This window comes from Melanostigma gelatinosum, assembly GCF_949748355.1.
Source record: "Melanostigma gelatinosum genome assembly, chromosome: 18".
In the NCBI taxonomy this organism is placed as follows: Eukaryota; Metazoa; Chordata; class Actinopteri; order Perciformes; family Zoarcidae; genus Melanostigma; species Melanostigma gelatinosum.
This window is the reverse complement of record NC_136651.1, coordinates 19,737,074-19,764,846: the sequence shown is the minus strand read 5'-3', so window position 1 is coordinate 19,764,846 and position 27,773 is coordinate 19,737,074. Positions and strand designations below refer to the sequence as shown.

Here is a 27,773-nt window from a genome sequence, read left to right as displayed (position 1 = left end):
AAACTCCACACTCAACGAGAACAAAAGTGCAAACCTGGCAGAGCTCGGGGTTTCTTTGCTCGCGAGGAAGAGATCGATGGCTTGAATGAAGTTATTAAGATCTGTGAGCCTTTCAGTATGTAAATGACAGGCTGTAGCATGTATGCATCCATCGCCTCAATCTATTGGGGATTAAACACATGTGGAAGCGTCATAGGTCTTGAAACATGGAGCAGAAGGACCATGCAGACTACATTTACATTCCTGTCAGAAACACTCTCGACCCCACGGCCTTCCTGCAGCAGCAGGGATTTTCACAATAGTGCCATATTACTGCCTACATCAAAGCAGAAGCTGTCTATGAAAAATCACAGAAGTGCTTTAGGATTTTGAGGGAAAATATTCACTCGTTTGAAATTCTGCTGTTTATTTGTTTTGATAAATATTCAGTGTTTTTCTCTTTTTTCCAAATGCCTGTTCACTCTTTACAGTTATTGGATGTTTTGTGTCTCCCTTGTCTCCTTCATCTCAACTCTCTCTTTATCCTTGATCCCTTTCACTCCCTTACCCCCTGCCCTTCATCCCTTCATCTCCTTCTCAGCAATGCCTTCGGACTCCTCCATCAATCCTCTCCTCCAGCAGCAGCCCCAAACCCAGCAGGCTCCTCCGCTTCTCCCCGGCTCCTCAGCACCGCCCGCGGACCACATCCCTGGCCCCATCCCGGGGGCCCCTACTGCTGTCGCCGCGGTTGCTGCTGAGGAGGCCCAGGCCGGCGGCGGTCGCACCATTCCAACGGCCTGCGTTCGACCTACCCACCCGCTCCGGAGCTTCACCAACCCGCTGCTGCCACCGCCGATGAGCACCATCGACCCCAAGGTGTACACCTCCATGATGTCCAGTGAGTACAGACGGTTATTTCACAAAGCAAAGGTTACAACATCCCCAGATGTTGTTGTTTGTTGTTATGTTATAATGCAACATATCCTCATACAACAGTTCTTATGATCTGTTTTGCTCACGAAAAGTTACCTCTTGTTGTTTGTTCGTTTTCCTTTGAAAGCCAGCAACACATGTCAATTTCTGCTCTTTACATGCATACAGTCTTTTCAAAACAAACTTCAATCTTCAAAAGAAACAACATACTTCGGTTTAGGCAACAAAAAGACTTGGTCAGGTTTATAAAAAGATCGTGAAATACTTACATTACTACATTGTTCGTCGCAGGTATAGCTACAAACGCTGGATGGGAATAGCCTGTATAATGTGACGTGAACAGAAGTCACATGACATTACACCAGACTTGACCAGTGGCGGGCCGTGCATTTTATACCTGGGCCTTCACTGCTGTCCTGCAGCTGAAACACAGCTACGGTTATTATTTGTTTCGTGTAAAAATGAAGTCAACACCTATAGATACACTATCTGCCGAGAGTGCGTCTCCTCTCTGCTCTGCCTGCAGCGCGAGGCTTTTGTGGGCGGCGGCGGAGGTGCTCACGGCAGCTCCCGCTGCTCGTTCATGACAGTGCAGAACGTACGTGCTTTAACGTCAAAACACCAGAAAATTCTCCATTAACACCAGAACAAGTTTGTCACGAGTAGCTTTTGACAAAAAGCCTCCATGAGGCTTTGGAAAGTCGCCAGATTTAATGAGAAAGTCGCCAAGTTGCCAGCACAGGCACCTGCTAAATATGTCCCCAGTGCAACACTGGCCGTAACAATGGTTCCTATCACATATAAAACCAAACTAAAATCTTCATAAAAACAAGTTGTACAAATAATAATCTATAAACAAGCATATTAAAGCTACTGCAGATGTAAAAACAAACACATTAACTTACCAGAGCTGCTGTTCACTATTTAAAGACAAAGTCCTCCTTTCTTTGTTAATAAAGACTTTAATCTCACGTTGTTCAGTACATCCGTGTGTTTTAGTTCCAGTAAGAAGTCCTTCTTGATTCATGCACGCCAGTGAAGACAGTCGAGCCTCCCCAGTTGTATTTCTTGAATACGTTTTAATGCGTTTGAGGGCTGAAAATGTCCGCTCCACAGAGGCAGCAGATATTGGGATTGTCACCGCCCAACACGTCAGGCTAGCCCACTGACCAATCACGTACTTGTAGGCCAGCTAGCAGCTCTGACACGTCAAAGAATACGCCCAACATGTCAAACTAAAGATCTGATTGGTTGAAGAATCTGACAATCAACAATATCGTCCCCATTCACTTAAACTGCACATGGATGCACTTGTGAGTCTGAAGGCCTCGGGCCTCTCTTCTACCTAGAGACACAGAGGTGAGATCTGATTGGATAAAATCTCTACTTAAAACAAGCTGCACTGGAAGCAGAGCAACTGAGGAAGACAGTAGCTGTGCAATGAGAAAATAAGATGATGGGAAAATATTTTTATAAATTATAATACATTGTTGGGATCTAAAGGAGCGTGTTTGGGTTATCAGCATTTAAGAAACTGAATTCTTGACATCAATAGAATTATTGATGTATGTAACAATTATTAATGATTATTAATATAAACGGGGCACCACCCTGCGAACAGGGACCAATAACCAAACGATAAAACTAAGTCTCATAATTAGTAGTCACTCATAATGTCAATAGTCTGCGTATGACTACACATTCAGTGACAGTGAAGTTTTTTAAGTTCGAGCACAGGCCACTACATACAGTCTCATCAAATACATATGCACAAGTAATCACAGACGACTGCTCCTGAAAGTATAACAGAGTTTATTGAATCAAAATAATAAATGATCAAATCAATTAATATTGCAACCAACAAACGTTATCATACAATTTTATATGCCTAAACTAAAGAATGAATAAAATGGATGAGGGTGTATGTCTGTGTGTGTATGTGTATGTGTGTGTGTGTGTGTGTGTGTGCAAAGGAGGGAGTCTTACAGCTACGCTAAAGACTACAAAGATGGCGGCGTCGAGTGACGCTGGCCAAAGGGGAGGGGCCTTAAGAACTACAGCTAAAAACTACAAAGATGGCGGAGTCGAGGGACCCGGACAAAATGGCAGTTAGGCTGCTGTATGTACTCACGTGTGCCTGGGCAGCACGTGATGTGAGGCGCTCGTTTGAACGAGGTTCCCCAGGAGTAGAACTAGGAGCTATGTGTATGTGCGTGTTTCGTGAAAGGAGGAACGAGGAAAAAAGGTGGGGGCTCATGGATCAGACTTCTGCGTGCTGTCCGCGTTGTAGTGATAATGGGGGTGTCTGGCGTATCGTACATAACGTGCCGTTGTCGGTAGAACTGCCAGCAGTTATGTACAATAGCCGAGATTCCACACTTCACTCACAGAGCTGATTTAATGAGCAGAGAATACTACACGAAGTGTAGTAAAACCAATGAAAAGAAATCAAATAAATCCAAGCAAACAGTCACAGTTAATACACGAATACAGCGGAGCTTCTCTCGTCCGCGAGGAGTTCCGTAATGATTGCGTAATACCTCAATATCACGCGACAGTCTTAAACACACAAAAACACGGGAATATCAACATATAAATGAATGGCCTGAATTAAACTTACGTTAATTTAAGCTAAGCTATGCCCAAATGCCAAGAATCTTACTTGTAGATGCTTCGTTGCAACGTGGAAGTGTTTGTGGCAAAGCTGTCCGTTTTCCTCGTCGGGAAGGGGGACAGGGGGGAGCTTGCGGGTCGGCGCGGCTTTGCAGCGGGCGCTGTGTGTCGCGCGGCGGTGAGCTGGCGCGGCTTCGGTCCGTTATGGCGTGGCTGGAGCAAACGCAGGTCCGGTCTGTACTCGCTGCAGGGAGAACAGTTAACTTCGGATGAGACGACGTGTCTGCGCGTCTTGCCGGGAATCCTCGGTCACGAGAGGAGCGAGGCTTCGTCGGGCTCCTCTGTGCCGGTTTGTGCACAAAATAAAAAGAAACAAAAAGCAGAGAACGGATCGCTGATGCGGATTCGTTTCGCGGGCTGAGTGGAGCCGTACTCAACGTGGAACACTGTCGTTTCGTCCAGCGAAATGGCTCGTGACCTGTCAGGGTTTGATGAGGGTTTGAGGGGCTTCCTCGTGGCCTGGACGGGGGTGTCCGAGCGAAGAGAGCGTGGTGTGCTCCCTGTTCGACCGAGGTCGATTGGAAAAAAGCTGGTTCTTCTGTGGCCTGGACGGGGGTGTCCGAGCGAAGAGCCTTGTGTGCCTCCTGTTACCCCGGAGGGAGAGTTGGAAAAAGCTGGATTCTCTGTGGCCTGGACGGGGGGGGGGGGTCCGGGCGAAGAGAGCGGTTGTGTGCCTCCTAACTCAACCGAGGTTGAAGGGGGAAAGCTAGGAGGTGTGAACTAAAAACAGTTTTATAGAACATCGGCTGAACCACAGGGGTCCTGGGGTCTCCTGGCCTTCGGCCAATGAGACTGCAGCGGTTACCATGGTTTTTTGGGGGGGAGGGGGAATTCACACCTGAGTGTGAAATTTCACCCAGAGGAGGCTTGTTCTCATCAAACTACAAGTCAGGATGAGACCTGTGCTTGAAAAAGTGAAGGCCTGATTCCCTTTGTCCACAGCACATGTTGAAGCCATCTGGTCAGAGCCCAACAACATGTAGTGTATTCACCACTGAACTTGACGTGACATGAACTCATGTGTCCAGGCCGCAACCCGTGGGTTCTGAAAAGTGATGACAATGCAGAAGTGCCTTCAATTTGCATTCTTTCTAATTGCCAGTAGGGGGCGAGCCATTGTATAGAAGTCTATGAGAAAGTGACTCTACTTCTCACTTGATTTATTACCTCAGTAAACATTGTAAACATAAATGTAAGGTCTCAATCTCTAGTTTCAAGTCTTCAATACAGCATGATGTTCATTTTGTAAATTATGGTAAATTTAGAGTCAAATAGAGCAGTGTTTTTCAACCTTTCCTGAGCCACGGTACACTTTTTACATTGAAAGGATCCCGCGGCACACCAGGTTTTGTTTTGAAGTGACGGATGTTTCGTTTGGAGATGAAGTTTAAGCTTGCTTGGGACTTTGGCACTGTTGGATAGCTTTTCTCCACACATCAAGCATAACGGAGTCGGTGCAGTCGGATCCCCGGTGAAAGTAAATCAAAGCGAAAGATAACTTTCACTCTATTGCCTCGAGCTCACCGTTTTTTCTTTCCTTTGACCACCACTCATACGAGGCTTTTCATCTGGGTTAAAATTTTGTCCAGGGCCCAGTTCAGAGTCTGCATTTTTCCTTTTCAAATATTTCTCCATCGCTGTTCGTCTTGTCATCGCAACCTTATTCGCAATCGTAATCTCAATATTATTTAATTCTGCTGTCTTAAATTAACACGGTCATTAATGCGCTTCCTATAGCCACCCAATGGCATGGAAGAGTATTTATTACTTAGCCAGCCACTATATTGCAGGCTCACACACTCAACAATGGCAAATTATTTGCAGCAACTAAATTATATTTTTTGGGACCGATTAAGTGAAATTGGACATTTTCCCATGGCACACCTGACGATATCTCATGGCACACTGGTGTGTTGCGGCACAGTGGTGGAAAATCACTGAAATAGGGTATGCTTTTGGGCAGGGATTCCCAAAGTGGGGTGCTGACTCTAGGGGGTGCGCGAGAGGAAAAGTGTAATGGCGGTCTGATGGTGTAATAATATTAAATATAAAAAAAAAATGTAATTTTAATTTAAAAGCTGTCAGGTGGGACATCTGAAGCTATCAGTCGTAAAAGAGGAGAGGGACAGAGAGAGAGAGAGGAATCGGAGGCGAGGGGAACGGAGGTGCGTTGGGGAGAGACCGGGAGAAGAAATCGAGCCAGAGTCAGAGGAAGATGAGACGGAGGAGACCGAAAAGGAGGAAGGGATAGCACAGACAAATCGGGAGCACATCGGCCCATCGCGGAGTCAAGGTGAAAAAAGAGGAAACGAGAGTGAGCATCAGACTGGGAAAAAAAGAGGAAATATGATGAAAAGTATCTGTGTCTGGGCTTGACTTGGATTGGCAACGCAGATTCCCCAAAGCCACAGTGCGTGGTGTGCAGCGAGGTTCTGGCTAACAGTCTGAAGCTCTTATTTACGTCGCCACCTGAACACCAAGCATGCCAGTGCAAGTCAAAAGCCCCTTACATTGTTTATATCCAAATTGGAGGAGTTACAAAACAGCCAAAAACAACTGGAGTCTCATTCATGTGTTGGTCTATAAATGACGCACTACGGGCTTCATATCTGGTTACAGAATAGCGAGAAAGGGGCTACCGCACACAATCACTGAAGACGTGAGCTTACCAGCTGCCAGAGAGATGGTGGAATGTATGATTGGGGAGAAAGAAGCAAAAAAGTTGGACATGATCCCGGTGTCCAACAACACTGTGTCGCCGCATCGATGCTTTGTCCGCAGACATCCTGGCTACATTAGTCGCTCATTAATTGTAAATTAAATGTGATAATCTGCCTCTGAGCCTGTGCGTGTGTCCTCGCATCCGTATTGCTCTTTAAAAGTGACGCCTTGTGTCACTGAAAGTTATTGAAACTTTGTTGCAGTGTTTCAGGGCGTTTTCACACCTTCAGTTCGTTTGCTTTGTTGCAGTTGCTCCTTTGTTCGGTTTGTGTTCACACTGCAACATTTAACAGCGGACTAAATCTTGTAAACAAATGCCACGCGCGAGCAAACTGTTCTCTCATTGGTTCGATTCTTATGCGGCTATAAAGGCTTAAAAGGCCCTGTTGCTTCTTTTTTTCTTTTTTTATTAAGGGGGGGGGGGTGCGCGAACCCGGTCGGGATGTAGAAGGGGGTGCGCGGCCTAAAAAGTTTGGGAACCGCTGCTATAGGGCACGGCTACCCTGTGATTGACAGGTTGCTACCACGCAGTTGTCTGCTTTGGGAGTTCATTTCAACATTTTGTTCAGTTGGACTTAGTTCCACCATCTCATGTCACCTCTGGTTGCAAAGAACGAAGATGGCGACGGCCAAAATTCCAAACTCAACACAACAGGACATGACATGATGCAACTTAACTTGATTCAGCTGCAATTCCTGTAATGTTCACTAGTTGCCGATTCAAGAAATCCCTGCATTTGCTCCTCACGACTTCATCTAATGTCAACCCGGAGTTTTGAAATGTTTCCTTCCTTTGAACCAATGTTTAAGTTATGAGACACCAATGCTTGTGTTCGGTCCATTTTTCTGTAGTAAGTTATTAGTGCAATACGCTGAGGAATTTATGTATCTTCACTAGAAATATACTTTCACTGAAACCTCCCTCCCGATGTAGAACATGTCCCCCGTCCTGGATTGGAGTTCTTTTGTTACCATGCATCCATGAAATACTAACAGCCTGGTCTCAATCTTTTCAGGCGAAAACAGGAAAAACAAGTGTGTATTATCACACATGATGCCAAAACCAATATATATTTTTTCAAACTCAGGGTGGTAGCTGCTCCTGAAGCTACAGTTTGGTGGTTGTTTAGTCAGATTCCAGTTCCTCTTTGTTTGAGCTTGATTCTCTCTGCTGAGCCGCTTTAATATTGTATTCAGAGAAACTAAATGTGTTAGCCTAAGGGGGCTACACAGAGAGAGAGAGTGTGTGTGTGTGTGTGTGTGTGTGTCTGTGTGTGTGTGTGTGTGTGTGTGTGTGTGTGTGTGTATGTACATTTAAACTGCAACTGGCCTTGACATTAGCTAGAGGGTTGGAGCTGAGCTCGACTCACCTCCCACCGTGTTCTCTCTCTCTCCATGTTACCTGTCAGTCTGTCTCTTCATATGTTCAAGTTCACATACGTTCACCTCTCTCTCTCTCTCTCTCACTCGCTCTCTCTCTCTCTCTCTCGCTCTCTCTCTCTCTCGCTCTCTTTTTTTTTTTCCAAGGCAACACATTCTCACTTCCAACTCGTCAAATACCACAGCTTGGTCAGTGGCCCTACACTTCAAAATGATGACACTCTACGTGTCTAGTGTTTGTTTTGCATGTCATGTTTGTTCTGCTTATTACATGCATGCACTGTCTGTATAAAATAAACACCAATATTCACAGGAAACAACTTGGTTAGGCTTAGGGAAAGACGAAGTTAAATAGGAGACGATACGTTTGTGACTTAGGTAAAGTTACGTAACCTTATTTACATACGTAAGTTGAAATAAGTTATCATCTCACACGGGACACTAACAGCGGCCTCCTGGGTGAAAGTCCTGTGTTTGTTTTGCTCCGCCCCGACCGCCTCCTCCTGTGGACATTATTGCTCTGTTTATACTAAACTACATCACCTGACTTCATCCTTTACTCCCACCATGACTACGGACATGTAGAGAGTCGTAGTTTGCACTGACAAGCTAACGTGTTTGATGACTTGGCAGTGAGAGCGGGCTGTTCAAGGAGTCACTATATTCAACAAAACATCCCTCTCCCTCATGAAGATAAGACTCTCTTCAGTTGTGTTTTGTGTATTTTTAGCCAACGCGGAAACGACTCACCGGGCCAGTACTTGGCAATAAAGGCTGATACCTAAATTCCAAAGAAGAAGATTCTGAGCTTGCTTAGTGATCTTATTTCCCTTTGGCGGTGTTAACAAATAGTCAACAATAGTAAAGCAATAGCTAAATATTTGTACATACTTGATTTTGCTTAGCGTCACTTTCAAGCGGCATCCCTACCAGAGCGATATATTGTATATCTATGTCACTCTACGTCACTCCTTTTTAGGCCAAATATGGTTACCACTGTTCACTGATTGCAAAAAGTCAACATGGCGACAACAGCCCACAAACCATTGGGTGATGCCACGATGACTACGTCCACTTCTTATGTACAGTCTTTGGTCACTTTAAATTTTACAATATAAGGCGATGAAAGAGTAAGAAAACGATGATTGTGAGTCTTGAAACACAAGATATTCAGACATCTCAGTGGCCTCTCAGGAACAGTATCCTGCCAACCAAGGAAGACTGGGGGAACCAGTTTCCTGATAAAAAAGGCATGATGAACATGGAAATAGTAACCAAGCTCAAGTCCATATGGTCAAAGTACAGTTGACCCAGTTGACAAATATTAGTAGGATTGCTTCATGGTACAGATATCCATGGTGCCCAGAAGATGAACATCGTATCTGCATTGTTGACCAGTATCATATCAAAAATGTCCAACTTCTCGATTGAATGAGTAAGCCTTGATTGCGGAAAAGCAATTGGCTGTTCAGTGTAAGCGATATTGAGAACGAGGATGTCGTCTTCCCACGCAGTTAGCTAGCTACCGAGCTACGTTCAACAAAAATAGCGACAGAAAAACTGCTGCAAAAATGGCGACAAAAAGTTAGACGCAAGTCATTTCGAAGTAGGTAGGCCGAACCAAGCTTGGTGATTTGGTTAATATGATGGTATAGATGACAGATGTCCAGCACGTTTCCACAGCACTTCCACACTGCACCTTTAACTTTGTAAAGATGTGACCCTAACATCCGAATACGGGCGCGTTCTATTGAAGCTCGATTGGCGAACGCCTTTTTTCCCGCTTCTCAAGAAAATAAAAAATATATATAAAGAGCTGACAAAAATAAACAGCTAAAAATGCTGCTCTCAAATGACGGCTCGCAAACTAAACATCGCTCAAATGAATTCTATACTTACTGCGTTCACTTTACTTCCATAAATCCCTACAGTGTGCTTGTGAGATGTTGTTCAACCGTGAGCTCTACTGGAGGAATAACAACAATGGCAGAAGATATTCCCTCTTTTCTTTTTTTGTCTCTCTTTCCCCCCTTTTACGTTCCCATCTTACTGTCGGTTTTTCTGGTTCTTTTAATCTCTCATTCCTCTGCCTCCATGGCTCATCCTGTCATTCTCTCTTTGATCGCCTGCAGCAGTGTAAAGAGAAAACAAAATACCGACCTACAGTACATATGATCCCTGGACAGTATGTGCGTGTGTGTGTGTGTGTGTGTGGTGTGTTTGTTGTGTGTGTTCCTGCTTTCTGTAGGTGTGTATCACCTCTGTGTGTGTGTGTGGGAGTGTATATACTTCCATAATGGTTCTGTTTACACGCCCAGGTGGCCTCAGATTAACATTGATTTTCAGCTCCTGGAAAGCTTTCGCTCAGAAATAGCGAGCCCAAGGCGACGCTCGGCTCAACTCCCAGAGACCTCCCCCCCCCTCCCGCTCGCCCTGTGACCCCCCCCCCCCCCCCCCCCCCACACACACTCCCCCATCCCATCCCCAACACAGCACACTCAGAGCCGGGGTAGTGCTACCTCCACCGATTCCCACCTCCTCCTCGCTATCAATGAGGGGAAAAAAACTCGAGAGCGATGGTGTTTAATGTTAATGGTTTGCCTTGTTTGTGTGTGTTTATTCAGGCCTGAATGAAAACAATGAGATGTTTTCAAGGCTTAATTGGATTGTTGTGGCGAGAGGAGAGAGCGACACTTGAACAGACTAAAGGTTGATACTCCAGTATGTACGATGGACTGAAGGCTGCTCAGAAAAAGGATTTACCTGACACCAGTTCTAATGTCCTTGATGTTGGAGCAGGTGTTGAAAGAGTCCAAAGAAAAAAGGTGGTCTGAAATTTTTCATTTTCCAACACAACCCACTATCTCGCTGGATCCTGCCATTGACAACCAGGCAGCGGAACAGTGGGCGACTCCTCCAAATGCAAAAAGTCTGGTTGTATAGAAGTCTATGAGGAAATGACTCTACTTCTCTCTTGATTTATTACCTCAGTAAACATTGTAAACATGAGTTTATGGTCTCAATCTCCAGTTTCAAGTCTTCTTCAATGCAGCATGATGTTCATTTAGTACATTATGGTCCATTTAGAGTCAAACAGACCATAAAGCAGAGGATGCTTTAGGGCGGGCTTACTGATTGACAGGCTGCTGCCGCTACCAGAGACGTATACAGCGTCTCTACGTCACTCCTCCGTATTTCAAATATGTTAACTTCCGTTTATCGGTTGAATAAAACAACAACATGGCGAAGACCTTAATCTAAGATGGCGAAATCGCCGGAATCAAGGCTTCAAAACATCAGTCCACAAACCAATGCGTGAAATCGCTATGACTACGTCCACTTTTTATATACAGTCTATGGTGACGACTCTAGTGACAATTGTGTCTGACCAATCGGTGGTCTGCATTGTTCTGAGTCCACCCTTTAGTATTGGCTCAGCTCGCTTGGAACTTCCACAGAGGTGGTAACATTAAAAGAACCACCAGGTACAATCCACAACTGTTGCCAATGGAAAAGCAAAAGAGAACAGTTCCAAGCGGGTCGAGCCATGCCGTACCATGCAGAGGAAATGAGGCATAATGAAGACACTGTTGGGTTGCATCATGGGAAATGTAGGATCCAGTATTTTTGGAGCTCGAACCATGATAAAGACTGAAAGTCAGGAAGTGTTTTTCTTCCATTTTAACGATTCTTTTTTTAATTCCGTTTCATGTAAGTCCTCTAAAATATGGAATCGCTTAATGCTTTTGCAAAGTTGAGCCAAGTTACAACATACATTCGTTGAATGTAAACCCAGAGCAAACATGGTGTGAAGTCATATTTGTCATGGCGTGAAAACCTGAACCCGTCCTCGGAGTCAAAGCGTCTAGCTTTGTATTCTCCTTGTGTTTCTGTTTTGAGCTTGAGTAGATGCTCGGTGTTTTCTTCTTCCACCCCCTGCTCCCTCATTTTATATCAATATTTAAACTGAGACTTTCTCTTTTTAAATGGAGCCTCCAAAGCCCATCTGCAGAGTAAAGTATGATGGTGGGCAGTTACTCACCTAAATTGGCCTCAATGTGCAGCTTAATGCTGGAAGCTGTAATGGGATTGTCTGGCTCAATGTCTGATACCCAGAAAAAGACATTTCAAGCCACAGCTGGAGGTAAAGGCAGAGCCAGCTGTGATGGATGCTTCTAAGTGTACCCATTCATCTGTCCTCAGAGGGCACATGTTATTACCAATAAAAAGCTTTAAGATAGTTAAATATGGTTAGGTCCAACATTTAGAGAAAGACAGAGGTTTTTTTATCGTCATTCTCAAATCGTACACTCTATTTTATTTTCTGCAGTGTTCATTACCCTCCACACTATACAGCAGCCTCACCAGTTTGTCCTTAGGAGTACTACAGGGAAGGTCAACAAAATCATTCGGATTCATTCCCACACTGAGAATATATAGAGAAAAAACCATATTGCCTCAGTCTAAAATAAATAAACGAATACGAACATGACTTGAAAATATAAAAAGTCATTATCAGAGATCTCAGACATGTAATGACTAAAGCATTGTGCTACGGATGTTGAGCTGAAAAAGCTCTGCTTTCATATCATGCGACCTGTTAATACCCACCTCATGTCAAGAAGGTGAGATGGGAGATAAGGGAGAAAAACGATTTTTCAAAAGACTTTGAACCTTCAGGCGTGGCGTAAAGATGGAGCTGTGGTGTGGTGTGGTGGGGGGGGGGGGGGATGGGGGTATTTGTCCACAATCTGCAGGCATCTGACAGATTCTTTAAAATGTTTAAAAGATGGTGAAGTGGTCAGAATGTGCACTGAAACTGTAATACAGCTACGGTTTGCAGATTTATTTTCAGTGTAGCTCATGTCCCATTTCTTCCAGGAGAAGAAAACAGAGGATAAAAGGAATGAAACTGACAAATATTTAAAAGATTGTGAGGTAGGAAGTGAAAAATACGATGTTCGGATTATGAGATACCAAATCAGATATTTGAGGAAGTCAAAATTATCAGTCAATCAAGTTATCTCAAAGAATCTGAATTGTGCGACATCACTGCAAAAATTGTGAGCCAGACAAAATGTCTACTTTTAAAATCCAAAATATGTATAAAACAAGTTGATTTACTAAATTAAGATTTTGAGTTTCTCGAGATTAATCAGAATTAGGAGAGATTATGAGATCAGTAAATTCATATTTTTACATACAATTCCTGGAAATAGAATTTACACTTTGACTTAACTTCTCGTCATTTTAAAATGAATTCATTTTTTATTTAAGGGGGCAGCATTTTGGATTACGTAATTTATTATATTGAATTTGAAAGTCAAAAATTAGATTTGTATCTAAATTTGCAATAAGAGTGAGTGTGTTCTCACGTTTTGTTTCCCTGGCGCAGATGTGCCTCCATACTTCTGGAAAGAATGCGGATGTAGCATGTTGATTGGTTGGGAAATACTTTCCATCTGTGACAATTTGTATTTCTCACAGATTTTGAACAAATTATGAGATGAAGACACAATTTTGGAAAATACTTAGAGCTACTTTCCAAAAGTTGACCTGTCTTCCTGACCGTTGAGGGAGCCGGGTGCACAGACGGGTAGACATCAAACAGACATGAAGAGAAAATACAAAAGAAGATAAAAACAGGCAGACAATGAAACGCCAAGCTCCGGTGTGGAGCGGAGGAGATGTCTGCTCGCTCTGCCTCCAGAGACACGATGTCTCCTCTAAGACGCTTCTCATCTTAAACTGTATTTACTTCAAACCGATCAATAACCCTTCCATCCTCACCTCCTATCGCTGCAAATCTTACAATCTTTGCCTTCGACGCCGGAACAGAGACAGACACCACTGATGTGACCCAGGCGGGCGTTTCACACCTCCACACACCTGCTTGTCTGGTAAATATATCCACCTCTCTGAGCAGACGAGCTGCCGCCGGCCCCCATCCCTCCCTGACCCCCCCCCCCCCCCCCCCCCCAGGGGCGCATCAGGCACCATGAAACTCTCTTTTATGGCTTTCTCCACTGTGGATGTGTAACCTTTGCATCGTCTCTGTACTGCCGCAGTTCATTGTCGTTTTTTTCCCACAAAATGTCTTTTTTCTGGAGCTCAGCTCGGTCTGGATTCAGTCTGACAGCAGCGTGCTGAGAAGTCATAAAAACACATTTGGTTCAGCTTCATTTTTAAAATGAAGCTGGCAGGGATCTCTACACCGCATTCGCAGACATTACGAGTCACACAAGGTCAGTACGACTGAGTAAAACAGGCCCACTGGGACTGAGTGATACAGAGACGGTCTTGAGCGACAAAAAATATAAATGGCGATTCTTACTACTCGTGTTGCAAAAGATGCAAAGATCTGAAGGTGGTCTGGTTGACTTTCTGATCCGATCAATATGAGGTGTAAATTACATATGTACAATTAGATCGAACACATAAGACGTAATCCTCCCATCGAGCTGAAAGGTCACCCCCCCCCCCCTAAAAGTAAGGCAATGAGTAGCTAGCCAAGCTGTCAAAGGTTCTCTTCTGCCACTGCTTACCTTCTTCTAGTGTAAGTAACGTCAGCAACGCTAAAAGTCGACTCCCTCCCTCACTTAACACACTTTCAAGTTTCTGCAAGTTGATTTTCATAGAAATGAATGGAAACCAAGGAAACAAGACCAGTGAAGTACACAGGGTGTGTAGTTAATGGACTTCAATGTTTGTTATCACCAGAAAAAAACTCACAGCATTTTCATGAAGACCAGTAATCAGTGTATAATACATACATATATACCGTATATGATGATGTCAGTGTACAGGTAAATCACAGCGGATGAGGACTTTATCTTCATATGGTAAGAATTGCTGGAATAGAAATACTTAGCGCTTGTCTTCACTGTTCTCAGCTGGAATCCTACGGTAGATTTTTTTTACTTCAATTTTGTCATGTTGTTTGCATAAAAGCAGGATATGATTCAACAGTTTGAAATACATCTTTACTCTCAGCAGGAGGTTGTGCAAGCAGATGGTTTCTGCACAGTGTTTGTGTGTTAACTGCATCCTTGTTCTTAAGTGAAGACGCTCCTCAAAGGACAGATTTTCCAGTGGACCGAAGACACACAAGCTTATGCAATTTAAATGTGTAACCATGTGGAAGTCAGTTGGTCCTTTTCAGCTGCAGGAACTTTTACCAGGATCTCAGAACCTGTTCTAGTGACCTTGAATTTCCCAACATGATGCTTGCATGCTACTTTTAGGGCGACCGTGATTGATTGGATCATCTTGAGTCTTGACTATGTAAAAGCCAATGTAAACAGGACAGAATCTTCCAAGACACTCACAAAGGTACAAGACAAAGGTTGGGCTCTTTTCGTTTAGAAGTCCCTTCCACTATGTATCTTGTTTTACTGGATGGGTGGATAAAGTGTCTTATTTTGACACCTGAGACCACCATTTGTTTCCTGTTTTCTACCTCCAGCCAACATCGGATTCTTTTCCCCGTGAGTTTATGAAAACAGGAGCTCAGGCTTGGCCAGTCGATGAAGTCCTAACTACTGCTCCAACACTTAGTCTATTCTGTTATTTTACTGCTATTGGAGCAGCAAGAAATCAGAGAAGCAGACAGAGTTCGATGCAACAGAGTTTATTCTTTGAGCAAGAAGCAAACCCGAGCAGACCCCGGAGTCCAACCGATTACCTTGCTCAGAACACTGTTTGGTATAGTTCCTCCGTCTGGAGCCAATGCTCCACCTTTTTTTTAAACTCCTACTTTGTTGCCCTGGAAATAATGGTGTAATATTTGTATGGTCCAACTCAAGTTTCACTTTCCCAATGGGGTCAGTGAAAGTCCCAGACTCTTCCATTCAGTTCAGGCATGTTTTTCACTGACACCATTATTTTCAGGAGTTTCCAGAGTGTATTTTTTAAAAACTTTAAATGTTTCCAAGTCACAATTTAATCAGTTTATATGTTAAATTGTACTACATTAACACTATTTCTGATATACTGATTTCATAGATGTGTGCTTAAAACATTGAATGTATTACTGTGACAAATACAACTGACATGACCACCGTCTGTCTGTACCCTTTAACAAAGTAGTTTATGTTCCTCACCTTTACCAGACCTTAACCATAGGTGATAGATCAGAAATCACTTTTTGGGTTCAGGATTTGTTGTGTAAGATCTATATTCTGCGCGCAGTTTGTTTATAATGGATACAAAGTTGTCTTTTCTTTGACATGAAGACTTTCTACGTCAAAGGCCGTTTTAATCCGACCGTTTTTGTGTTCTTTTTGCAGAAAGGGAGAATGGATGTTTATTGATCAGGAAGTGAAGGAGTGCAGTGCAGGAAAAGAGGGAAGTGGATTGTGGGTAGCAGAAGCCTGAGGATGTGTTCAGGCATCAGGAGGGTGTTCAGGGAATCGGAGAGGAGGGGGAGAAAAAACGAGACATCCCTCTTCAGTCTGCTGTTTTTCCTGTCCCATGTTGTGTCTCTTTCCCTTTCTGTCTCACTTTGTAAAGAAGCATCCTTAAACTTGACTTCCCAATGCTGTGGAGACAAGGCAGTTGAATGTATTTATTCATCTATGTTCTTGTTCATTTAGTTTGTTCTCTTCTGTGTCTGGTCCGTTTGTTCCCTTCTTGGTTTACTTATCTGGTATTTGTTGTTTAGTGAAAGGAGATGGATCAAAGAAGGACATTTGTATTGTCAGCATCATGGATTACTTTATAGCAGATGTGTATCTCAGTGGTCGGCGTCAAACTGTGGAATTCTCTACAATTTGATTAGCCGGGTTGTATATATATATTTGAGTTCTAGAAAATGTATAAATGAAGCATAATTGAAGACTGTATGGAGCGGCAGGTAGATGTTTGAATGTGCATTTACTAGATGAGGAAATAGACGAATGGATGCTCAATGAACAATGTGAATTGGAAAACGATGGTTGGATAGCTGGCCCAGGCCTCGGGTCCACCGGTCAATAGTCCACTTAGTTGCATGTGAACTTGTTATTTAGATTTAATCAATATGTGTTATCAGATCAAACTGTTCTCGTCCAACTCGTTCTCATTCCCGACTCGTCAAATACCGCAGCTTGGTCAGCGCCTATCGGCATCTAATACCGAGGCACAGAGGCACCCTGTAGCTTGAGTATGACACGCACCAGATATGCACTTCTTCAAATGGCCTCTTGGTGCTGACTCCAAAAGAAAGCTAATCAGACCACCAATGCCCAACTTTAAACAAAGCCTGGTACCTTGTCTCTGTTGCTAATAACCCCCTTTTATGACAACTGTACGGGGGTGTTACACTCACAGTTCTGTCTCTGACTTGTTTTTCAACTCTCGACTTGCAACTCAATTACACTGAAGTTTGATTTGTTTTTGCTCAGGATTTCTTCCTTTAAATTAGAACCATTTACGAGAACACCAAATGTCAAAAAACAAAGCAAGGTATCAAATGATGAGCACCAGATTCATGTTTGGTCAAAATGTCTGTATAACTAACAACAACTCTTTCTTTCTTTTCTTACCCAGCTGCGAGCCTCCCGAAGCCCCAGGTGAAGACGGCCTCTCTGGGCCAGGCCGGTAAGGCTCGCTCCCCTCTGCTGCCCGTCTCAGTCCCCACGGCGCCGGACTTACCGGATGAGGGCGGAACTAAACTTGCAGAGGATTCGGCCGCCAACGTAAGTCTGCATGGAGGGGATGTTGCAGGAAATGTACTGTTGATTTCGTTTTTATTCACCACAGGTCGATCGCTGGGCTCGAGCGTGTCCGTGTCAAACATGCTCACTGTTGGATTCTGTTTGTGGAGGTTAAAGGCTTTTTATGTGAAACACCTGTGCTGTGTTGAGTTCAATGACTTAATAGCGATTTTAAAAAAAACAGCAAAGTAGAAATTGGAACGAATTAGTAAATGAAAGCATGTGTTAAAACAGTGAAAAGTAAAAAAGTGCGAGCAGCAAAGGGGTAGTGTCACATGACTATATATATCAACACAACAGGAAAACATGGAGGTGTTTGCTTTAATTACATTTAAATGGATAAAACAGGCTCCTTTTAAAATACGATCAGATTTCTTTAAAACAGCGGAAATTAGAAGTCAAATGGAGACTTGGTTATGCAATATTTGAGAATGAATGATATATGTAGTAAAAAGTAACACTTCCCTCCTACAGTAAATGTAGAGGAGCAAAAGTAGAAATCCTTTAAAATCTTTGGCTCCAACTGAAGCAAAGTAGCAGATTGTCCAACCTTTTGGTTCCCAACCTGCAGTAGACCCCCCAAAAAGGGTCGCTAGATAAATCCTAGGGTTCCCAATGTGATTAAAATGGATAGAAGGGAATAAAAAACACATCTGTCACAAAAAGAGGTTAATTTTTGGTTGTATTTTCTCTTTCATGGGGAATAGTGGATGCTTATTCCCTCCCAGAAATCGAATCAAAATCATGATGAAGATATGCCCAAAATGGGACCCATTTTGGGCATCATCAAGCCCACTAGTGATGAGTGGGTCTGGGGTTTTTATTACCCCCCCCACACACACGTTAGCATTAGTCAAACACCTGAGCCCAACCTGCCAACGATATACTATGTTATAGTTGCACAATTGTGTGGATGGAGACGAGGACTGAGGGCCGTGGTGCTTGCAGAGAGAGACAGCCAGAAGGCGAAAGGTGAATTATTGCAGGAAATGTTTCTGTGACTTATTAATACCTTCCGCGGAATTCTGCTTCTGTCTATTTCTGACCTTCCCGCCTGAGCCTGTGCTATTTTCTAGTTATCTCACGTAACGCTGTGTGTCAACCCGTGACACCACACCGCTCACATCGCTCCTGAATGTGGATTAGAAACGTGATTGTATTTAAACTTGTGTTCAATGTGGTCACTAGGTATCGTTATGATTTTATCAATAATAGTACTCTTATCGATACTGCTTATCGGTTCGGTTCCTTATCGATTCTCTTATCAGTTATTTTTTCTTTGGTGAAAAAAATAGACAATTAATTAAGAAATCAATCGATATTGGTTTATTATTCTTGTACGTATACAAACAGTCTTTCTTAAGCAGCAATACAAGGAGTCACTAACGTTAACCTGCTCCACAAACAGACTGATGTTCTGCTTGTTGGTCACATGTTGTGATGAACTGCTGCTGGTTCCTCTCTTACTTGTGAGGGTTGTATTGTGTTTGAGACAACCGGAGTTCTCAGCATCTACTGTTTCGTCTCTCTTGTCTCACGCTGTACTGAGCCAGAGACAGAGAGAACTTCTAAAGTACCGATAGAACCAGTAACTTCTGGGGGCATCCCGAGTCAGAATCAGAAGCAGATCCGTTTATTGCCAATGTATGTAACATACAAGGAATTTGTCATGGCAGGTGGTGCATAACATTAGACAATCAACAACAATCAGCAGTGCAAGGAATAGTGTTCACAATGCATCTCTGTCAGCCGCTTCGATCACAAGTCCTCAATGCATTTTGGTTGCATTTACACAATTGTACTTCCATGTGGTCAAGCACTGTCCGACTGTTCGACTGCGATCCAATCACCTAAAACACATTTTATTGCAAGGTGTAAAGACACTAAACGACATCAAACATGTCTTTGGTATTTCTGTACCGATATCTTCAGTATATCGACCCGCCCAGTTTATCAGCATCTAAGGACACCACTGGAATAGAAATGAATAGAAAGACAAAAAGGAGAGAAAAGCAGATGGAGGGTTGAACAGACTGAGGAAGAGAGAGAGGAAGGAGGAAGGAAGTTACACACACACCTGCTCAGCTTTGTCACTACACCCGTTTCCTTCCCTTCAGTGTGCTGGTGGCCTTTCAGCTGCAGAATAAAGCAGAGTTCATTTGTGACTGAGGAGAGGAAGAGGAAGGGGAAAGAACGGCGGAGGCGGGGGAGGGGGGGGGAGGAAGAGAGGAGAAGAGCCATAAAGGACAATGAAGGAGAATAAGGAGAGAGAAAGGAATTGGGGGGTGAGAGGATGGGTGTAGAAGAAAGGATGAAGATAAGAAGGAGGGGAAGGGCGGTAGAAGAGGAGGAAGAGGGAGGAGGAAGGATATAGGGCAGAGGAAAAAGATGCAGAAGGAAGAGGAAGAAGAGAAATGGAAATGAGGGACGAGAAGGAGGGATATTGGCGGAGAGACAAATACGAGGCAGGAGGAAGGAAAACATAGGAGGGGAAGGGTGTGAGGAGAGAAGAAATAAAAAGAAAGGGTGAGGGAGGAGAGGAAGGAGGGAGAGCCAGAGGATGACAAGCAGCAAGATAAACGACTGAACATGATGTGGAGGGACGCCGGACGTTGGGACTTGTTAAATATTCATATGGGACTCAATGACAATAGGACGGGACGAGGTGTCGCCACGGCAACGGGAAGAGAGGAGAGGACAGAGGAGGAAATGAAAAGAAGAGAGAGAGGGGAGGGACTGGGGGAAGGAAAAGACACAGAATGTGGAAGAGCAGAAAGGAGGTAGGAGAAGAGAAAACAGGAGGAGAGGAAAGGGGGCAAAACAAGGAGAGGAGAGGTGTACAAGGGAGAAAAAAAGGTAGGGGAGCTGTAGAGGAGGTGTTGCCGTAGCAACAGGAAGAGAGGGATGCTTTAGGACAGGGGTCTCCAACTGGCAGACCGCGGTCTGGATTCGGACCCAGACGCAGTTGCATCCGAACCCAGGACCTAAAATCGAGAGTTTGGAATCATACATAATAGGCAGGGAGTTTAAACTTTAACCGGCGCATCTTATTCAGCCGTTACGGCACTTGTTCAGCGGTGCAGGAGACACCGACCAATGAGTTGTAAATCACATCAGGTGATGTAGCTCAGCCAATCAAATGTGAGTATTCTGACACGTTTCCTGATGCCAGCGAGGTTTACACACACCGTGACACACGGGGGAGAAACGACGAAATAGAAACAAGAGCAGGAAAATTGCGCTGATCAGAGAAGTTATCTCACATGACGTTCTCCAAAAAGAGAAACGTGCTCAGAGAGAACAGAATTTATAAGCATGAATGAACAGACTCTTCTATGTTAATTCTTCCGACCAGTTAAACCAGCAGTCTCATATGTCCAGAAACCGTAACTATTGATAAAAGTGGCAAATGAAGCGACACTACGAGACAAATCACAACTCTTTTGAGCAAACGTACCCACTCACATCTAAATGAAGACACAGAAAATAAACATAAGAACCCAAAATGATCAGAATCCTAACACATGAATTCACTGACCAACAATGACGTTAACAGAGAGAATAGAGCTGAAACAAGTGGCTTAATAACCACAGATAAATATCATGCTCACTAATTTATCTTTTTAGATGACAAAATATAATATTGTGGCTTTTTTATTGGCATCACTTCACACCTGAATGAACTGAATTTAAAGTTGCAGGACAATTCTATGAAATACATTTTTCAAAAATGAATTACTTCATTTTAAGATGCACATTTTTTAAAAGCTTTCTGTTCTGTAATTTATTCTTTAATGCAGCTCTTATTTTACTTGAAATGAGAAGAACATTTATTTATGTATTTCTATGTTTTATTTATAATCCATTAAATTTGAAAACTGAGAATAATAATTTGTTAAAATATAATTGATGTGTACTTTCTTTATTTGATTTGACAATTGTTGACTACACAGAGACGTTACTACTACTAGGATTCTTGAATAAATATATATATATTATATACATATATATATATATATATAATATATATATATATATGGCACTAAATAGCGCGAGTTAGATATTATTGTAATGTTTCGGACCTTTGGCCGAGGAGATTTTCTCAATCTGGACCTTTTGGAATTTTAGTTGAAGACCCCTGCTTTAGGAGGAAGAAGGATGGAGGAAAAGAGCAGGAAATAAATGAGAAGAGAAGAGGAGGAGGTGAAAGGGAGGAAAACAGGATGAGAGGGATACTTCGGCGAAGAAGGGGGTAATGAACAGAGGGTGGGGGGTGAGAGGAAAGAAAGGAGAGGACGGGAGAGAAATGAGTGAGAGGGCTCCCACAGAGTGAGAGGGCTCCCACAGAGGAGCAACGAAACGGAGGAGAGGAGCAAATGAGATGGAGAGATGGGGAGAGGGGGGGGTTAAAGGTCAACAGGTCTTTCTCTTCATCTGCTGTTCTATCTCTGTAATTGATCTTGTCTTTTCCCATCAGCCCTCTGGGATATCACACACACACACACACACGTAAACGCAGCTACTTAATTGTGTCACACAGTGTGAGTGATGTAAGTTCAACACAATGGTGCTTTCATGATGTTGTTACATCAGTGACACATATTCAAGGAGCACATTAGGAGAGGTATTTTTTTCTTTTTAAATCTGCTGTTACTGGGACAGAAGATATATCAGGCTGCCTCTGAGTCCAAACCCACACAACTTGTCAGTATCTTATTTTAACACTGCTGCCGACCACTGGAACGAGCCAAACTCCAGGTGGAAAACATCACTTTATGCTCTCCGATACAAATGAGATCAGAACCAGCTTTCCCCGGTAACGGGATATATTCTGCATGTTGATCCCTGGCTTAGTTCAGCAGAAAGCCTGTAGACCATCCCTGTATACATTAACATAAGACCATGTCAAGCAAACTCTCACTTTATTATGTTGAGCGTTTCAGAGATCAAGGAAGTATTTGAAGTACGTGCACAGAGAACCTCCAGACATGTGAACACAGATTCTGCGGTTTCTCCGTGTCAGAGTTTGAATGTGCTCTTCTTCTGGCTCCGCTGTGTCGGGATGGATCTCCGACGGATTATAGCGGAGCGTCAATCCAGGTCAGCAGGCCGACAGAGATAACAGGATATCGGAGAGAAAAACAGATCATCGACGGGTGTTTTTATCCCACTGATGAAGCATTTACCACCTCAGATAAACTCTGCTGTTACGGGTCAACACATGAGATCTGGAGGTCGCTGGATTTTTACACGCAGTTGTGATTTTTGCAGAAGCCTTTTTGTCCGGGGGAAGATGGAAAATACCTGTCGGCGCGGGGCTTCAGATGAGGTTTTATGGACTCACTCAGAGTGAAAGAAGGAGGTCAAACGGTCGCACTGTCTGTATATTACACAGATAAAGGACAGGCGTGCAGGTGCTGTCAGTCCTTTCACTTGGGATAGCAGGAATCTACAGTCGGAGAGTTATGTCAATGGTTGAAAAGCCACACTGTGGGGTTTTCTTGTCCATCTCACAACGGACAAAGACAAGGTGCTTTCAAAGACTTTATACAAAACACAAACATTACTTCCATTTAATAAGTAAATGTAATAAGAATTAGTTCCTAAATGTAATAAGAACTCAAATCTGTAATAAGCAACATTGTGAATTGTGTTTAAAGACAGATACACCAGCCACCAGTTAAACTCTACAGCCTAATCTGAATTTAGGGGGACGAAGGCAACTGGTGCCTGCGACTGCCCCAACCGCGGCGACGCGAGCGTCTCCGATTGATTGCAAAGCTCACGCTGTCAGATGACCTCGGCATTTCCAGTCAAAAGGTACAACAGACAATAAAGGAAAATAATAGAAGCGAAGAGCGTCACAAAGTAAAATATCATTGGATATTCACCAAGTTTGGTACGTCAGCGCTGAAGACCATACTGGACCCGCCTACCAAATTTGGGGAAATTTGAACATTGTACTGATGAGCAACTAAGAGTAAAGTCTTGCACTTCTTGCTGGATTTGAAATAGTGTGCTTCTGGAGCACGTCCAGTGTCTTTAGGGGGAACTGTTGGTGTGATAAAGTGTTGTTACAAAGACACAGTTCATACAAATTTAAGATTATATACAATTTAAATACGAACCGATTTTTGAAGTTCCAAAGAATATTTTGCCACCAATTTGGTATTTCTAAGTAAAAAAAGAAATAAAAAAGAGAGCGCAAGCTTTGAGTGGATTACCAATTCAATGTTTCGACTGTGAAATGATTAACTCTGTCAGATGTTAACTGGTGAACTTGCTGCTGCTGGTGGATTCAGGAAGTTTGTTAACTGTTGCTGCGACCTGATTGGGCCCCACCGATGCTCTAAATGGGGGCGAATCTAAACATCTATAAATGACCAGAGGTTCAGTTGCCCTGAGGCAGAAAGTGGTCGAAAGCTGATCCAACACGACTCTGGCCCTGTTAAAGCTTTTAACCTGACCAGACAGACTGATATCTATATTTTACAATCCAGGAGACATCACATATGCGTAATTTCAAAATAAAAAGATGCCGTAAGGAGGCTGAACAGTTAGACTTTGCTTGCTGAGGTCTACCCTTTATAGGCCACACACAAAGATTATTAATCATTTCATGATCAATAATTGACATTTGCTCCTCCAATAAACTGATTAGTTTAGCTTCACTTCATCAAGGAGGAATCTGAAGTTGTCAAAGTTAAATACAATTTGTCAGTTCGTCATGTAACTCTGTATGTAAATGTACATGACCATAAATGCAACACAAACAACAACTTTTCAAAACATTTTTTACAGAATACAATATTTCATCTAAACTTATCAAGAGATTTAAAATGCAGCATCATTGCATGCATAATGATCAGTGCAGCACAATGAAGGCCTCGGCGACTGACTGCATACTGTGTATACTGTGCCGATACAGTACAAGTACACGGAGAAGCTTTTGGACACAAACCTTTCAATTCAAATGTTTCAGCTCAGCCTTTATTGGTTTTCCACAGCATGCCGAGGAGAATATTGAATTATTTTTTTTTCCAACTGCAAAAGACAAACTCTGCATGAAGGCCACGCTCAATAGAACACACTGAGAGAGTGTGAGTGTGTGTGTGCGAGAGATGTGCACTTGACTGTCACACACACAGAGACGGAGGCACTTAAGCCGGCCCCACTCAGAGGGGACAGTTTATACAGCCGGACCGAACACGCCATTACGCAGTGATCACAGAGTCTGTGCAGGATCGGAGTACAGACGCTCACGCTGTCAGTCTGTCCCGTCCTTGGGAACGTTTGATGCGGTCGACTCAGAGGCAAGCTGTTGTCTAACTATGACGGGACACAGTTTGTGAATATTGTGCTATTATCCCCATTTTATTACGAAACATTCCTGTGAACTTTGCATTCTCGATCATCCGTTGCGACTTGTGATTTTGACATCCTTTCCTCCGGGCAGTCGCTGGTTTCAGTTCAGTTGCTGAGAGATGATCCATCACACTCGACGCAAAGTCACCTTTTGTTTTCTTCAGTTGGAAGTGCGGGTTGAAAAGTCGGACTCTGGCAGAAACAGACACGACGTTCATTGTGATGGATTACCAAAGGTTCCTCTAAAGATTAGTGTTAACTTAATAAAGTCAGTGAATGAAGGAGAAACATAGAAACATACATTACTTTACATTGCAGAACAAAAAATTTGAGAAGAAACAAAAAAATGAATCGAGAACGGCCTGATGAATGAATGAGTGGTTAATAAGTTGTTCCTGAATTACTCCTTGTAGAGGGCTATATACTAGATGACGATGACGTTCCTCCAACCAATGGCATCAACTATGTCGTTATAGTAAACTGTGGGTGTCCCAGGGATGACAGTTAGCACTTGTATAGTGGTCGACAGGTCAAAAGACATCCAGGATGAGCCTGAATCAGGATTCAGCGAATCATTCAATTTGTTTTTTTTATTTGATTAATCTAACAACTAATATATTTTTGTGATCGTTATTATGAATCAAGACAAGGTTTTTGAGTTAATAGCTCGAAAATGCTGCTCTTCCGTATCGCTCTACGACGCAACAAAATCAAAAAGGCTTCAAAGGAGGGGCTCAGTGGTGGTCCGTGGTCTAGGCTAGTTCATGTCGATGTGTCCTTGGGCAAGACACTTAACCCCAAATTTCTCCTGAATGCTGTGCATTTGGTGAATGTCTGGGTATGAATGGGCAGGTGGCACCTAGCACGGTAGCCCCTGCCATCAGTGTATGGGTGTGAATGGGTGAATGATGACATGTAGTGTTAAAGCAGTTTGAGTGCTCGAGAGACTAGAAAAGCACCATACAAGTGCAAGTCCATTTACCATTTGAATATAGCTATTATAAAACCACGTTGATATTCAGGAGGTCTTTTTTGTAAAGCCCACGGTTGCCTAACCTCCACCAGCTCAGATTATGGAAAACAACAAAGTGTGTTATCATAATTATGCAGACACACAAATCTACATAACTATGTCACCAGGGGACTATAATCCCATACAAGGGCTGGGTAACTGCATTGAACAAATCCACAACTGGATGTGCCATAATTTTCTTCAATTAAACAAAGATAAAACAGAAGTAATTGTTTTTGGTACCAAGGACGAACAATTGAAAATCACCGCTCAGCTTCAGTCACTGATGTTAAAACCCACAAACCAAGCCAGAAATCTAGGTGTAGTTATGGATTCAGATCTCAACCTGAACAGCCATATCAAGACAATTACAAAATCAGCCTACTATCACCTGAAGAATATATCAAGGATTAGAGGATTTATGTCTCAACAGGATTTGGAAAAACTTGTCCACGCATTTATCTTCAGCAGACTGGACTACTGTAACGGTGTGTTTACAGGTCTCTGTAAAAAGTCCGTCAGAAAGCTGCAGCTGATTCAGAACGCTGCAGCTCGAGTCCTCACTAAGACCAGGAGGGTGGATCACATCACTCCAGTTCTGAGGTCTTTGCACTGGCTTCATGTCCAACAAAGAATTGACTTTAAAATCCTGCTGTTGGTTTACAAAGCACTGAATGGTTTAGGGCCAAAATACATCTCTGATCTGCTGCTACCTTATGAACCATCCCGACCCCTCAGGTCGTCTGGGACCGGTCTACTTTCTGTTCCCAGAGTCAGAACTAAACATGGAGAAGCAGCGTTCAGTTTTTCTGCTCCACATATCTGGAACAAAGTCCCAGAAAGCTGCAGGTCTGCTGAGACCCTCAGCTCATTTAAATCAAGATTGAAGACTTTTCTGTTTGCTGCTGCCTTTAATTGAACCACATTCAATTAATATATTAATCAATTTCCTGCATTTCTGAATTTTACTACTATTGTATTGTATATATGTATTTTATTTCTTACAATGTTCTTAATTGCTTTTAAATCTCCTTTTCTTTTGCCTTGTGTTTTGATGCTTTGCCTTGCCTTGCCTTGCCTCAGAGAGGCCGGGTTAGAGTCCCGAGGTGGGGTTGGAGTCCCACGCTATGTAAGACCTCAGAGAGGCCGGGTTAGAGTCCCGAGGTGGGGTTGGAGTCCCACGCTATGTAAGACCTCAGAGAGGCCGGGTTGGAGTCCCGAGGTGGGGTTGGAGTCCCACGCTATGTAAGACCTCAGAGAGGCCGGGTTGGAGTCCCGAGGCGGGGTTGGAGTCCCACGCTATGTAAGACCTCAGAGAGGCCGGGTTAGAGTCCCGAGGTGGGGTTGGAGTCCCACGCTATGTAAGACCTCAGAGAGGCCGGGTTGGAGTCCCGAGGCGGGGTTGGAGTCCCACGCTATGCAAGACCTCAGAGAGGCCGGGTTGGAGTCCCGAGGCGGGGTTGGAGTCCCACGCTATGTAAGACCTCAGAGAGGCCGGGTTAGAGGTTTTTTTTAATGACTGTTTTTATTGTTTTGCCTTTATGCTTTTAATGGTTTCATGTGAAGCACTTTGAATTACCTTGAAATGTGCTATACAAATAAACTTGCCTTGCCTTGCCTTACTCTTGTTTTTATCTCTGTAGGTTTACGAGCAGGACGACCTGTCGGAGCAGATGGCCAGTCTAGAAGGGCTGATGAAGCAGCTCAACGCCATCACTGGCTCCGCCTTCTAACCCATGATACCGTCCCCAGCCCAGCCCTCAGCCACGGTCCAGTCTGGAACCATTCTTCAAGCCTTGATGTCCCCCGCGCGGCATATGCTGAGGTCGATCCGGGTTTGAAGAGGTCCGTGCTGGGTTGAGTTTGTTTGGTTTCTGCTGGTCTCAGGCTAGTGTCTACTGTTTGGGAACGGGAAAAGGATGGAAGGGAATCAAACGGAGTAAAAAACACTACAGCAGCACAGCATCAGCTCAAAGAACAGGTGGAGGGGCTGAGACCCCCTCTAGACTCTTCAA

General features: G+C 43.5%; 1 protein-coding gene across 1 annotated transcript in view; it reads left to right on the top strand.

The window, feature by feature from the left end:
• The window catches only part of dcc (DCC netrin 1 receptor), a gene marked incomplete at both ends in the record, with an annotated part of 265,559 nt that extends 238,068 nt beyond the window's left edge, over nt 1-27,491 (top strand). Inside the window, 3 exons of the mRNA XM_079290162.1 lie at nt 581-877; nt 17,215-17,363; nt 27,402-27,491. Of these exons, the coding sequence (XP_079146288.1) occupies nt 581-877; nt 17,215-17,363; nt 27,402-27,491 (536 nt within the window). The remainder of the gene's footprint in view (nt 1-580; nt 878-17,214; nt 17,364-27,401) is intronic.
• Between the last annotated feature and the right edge of the window lie 282 nt (nt 27,492-27,773).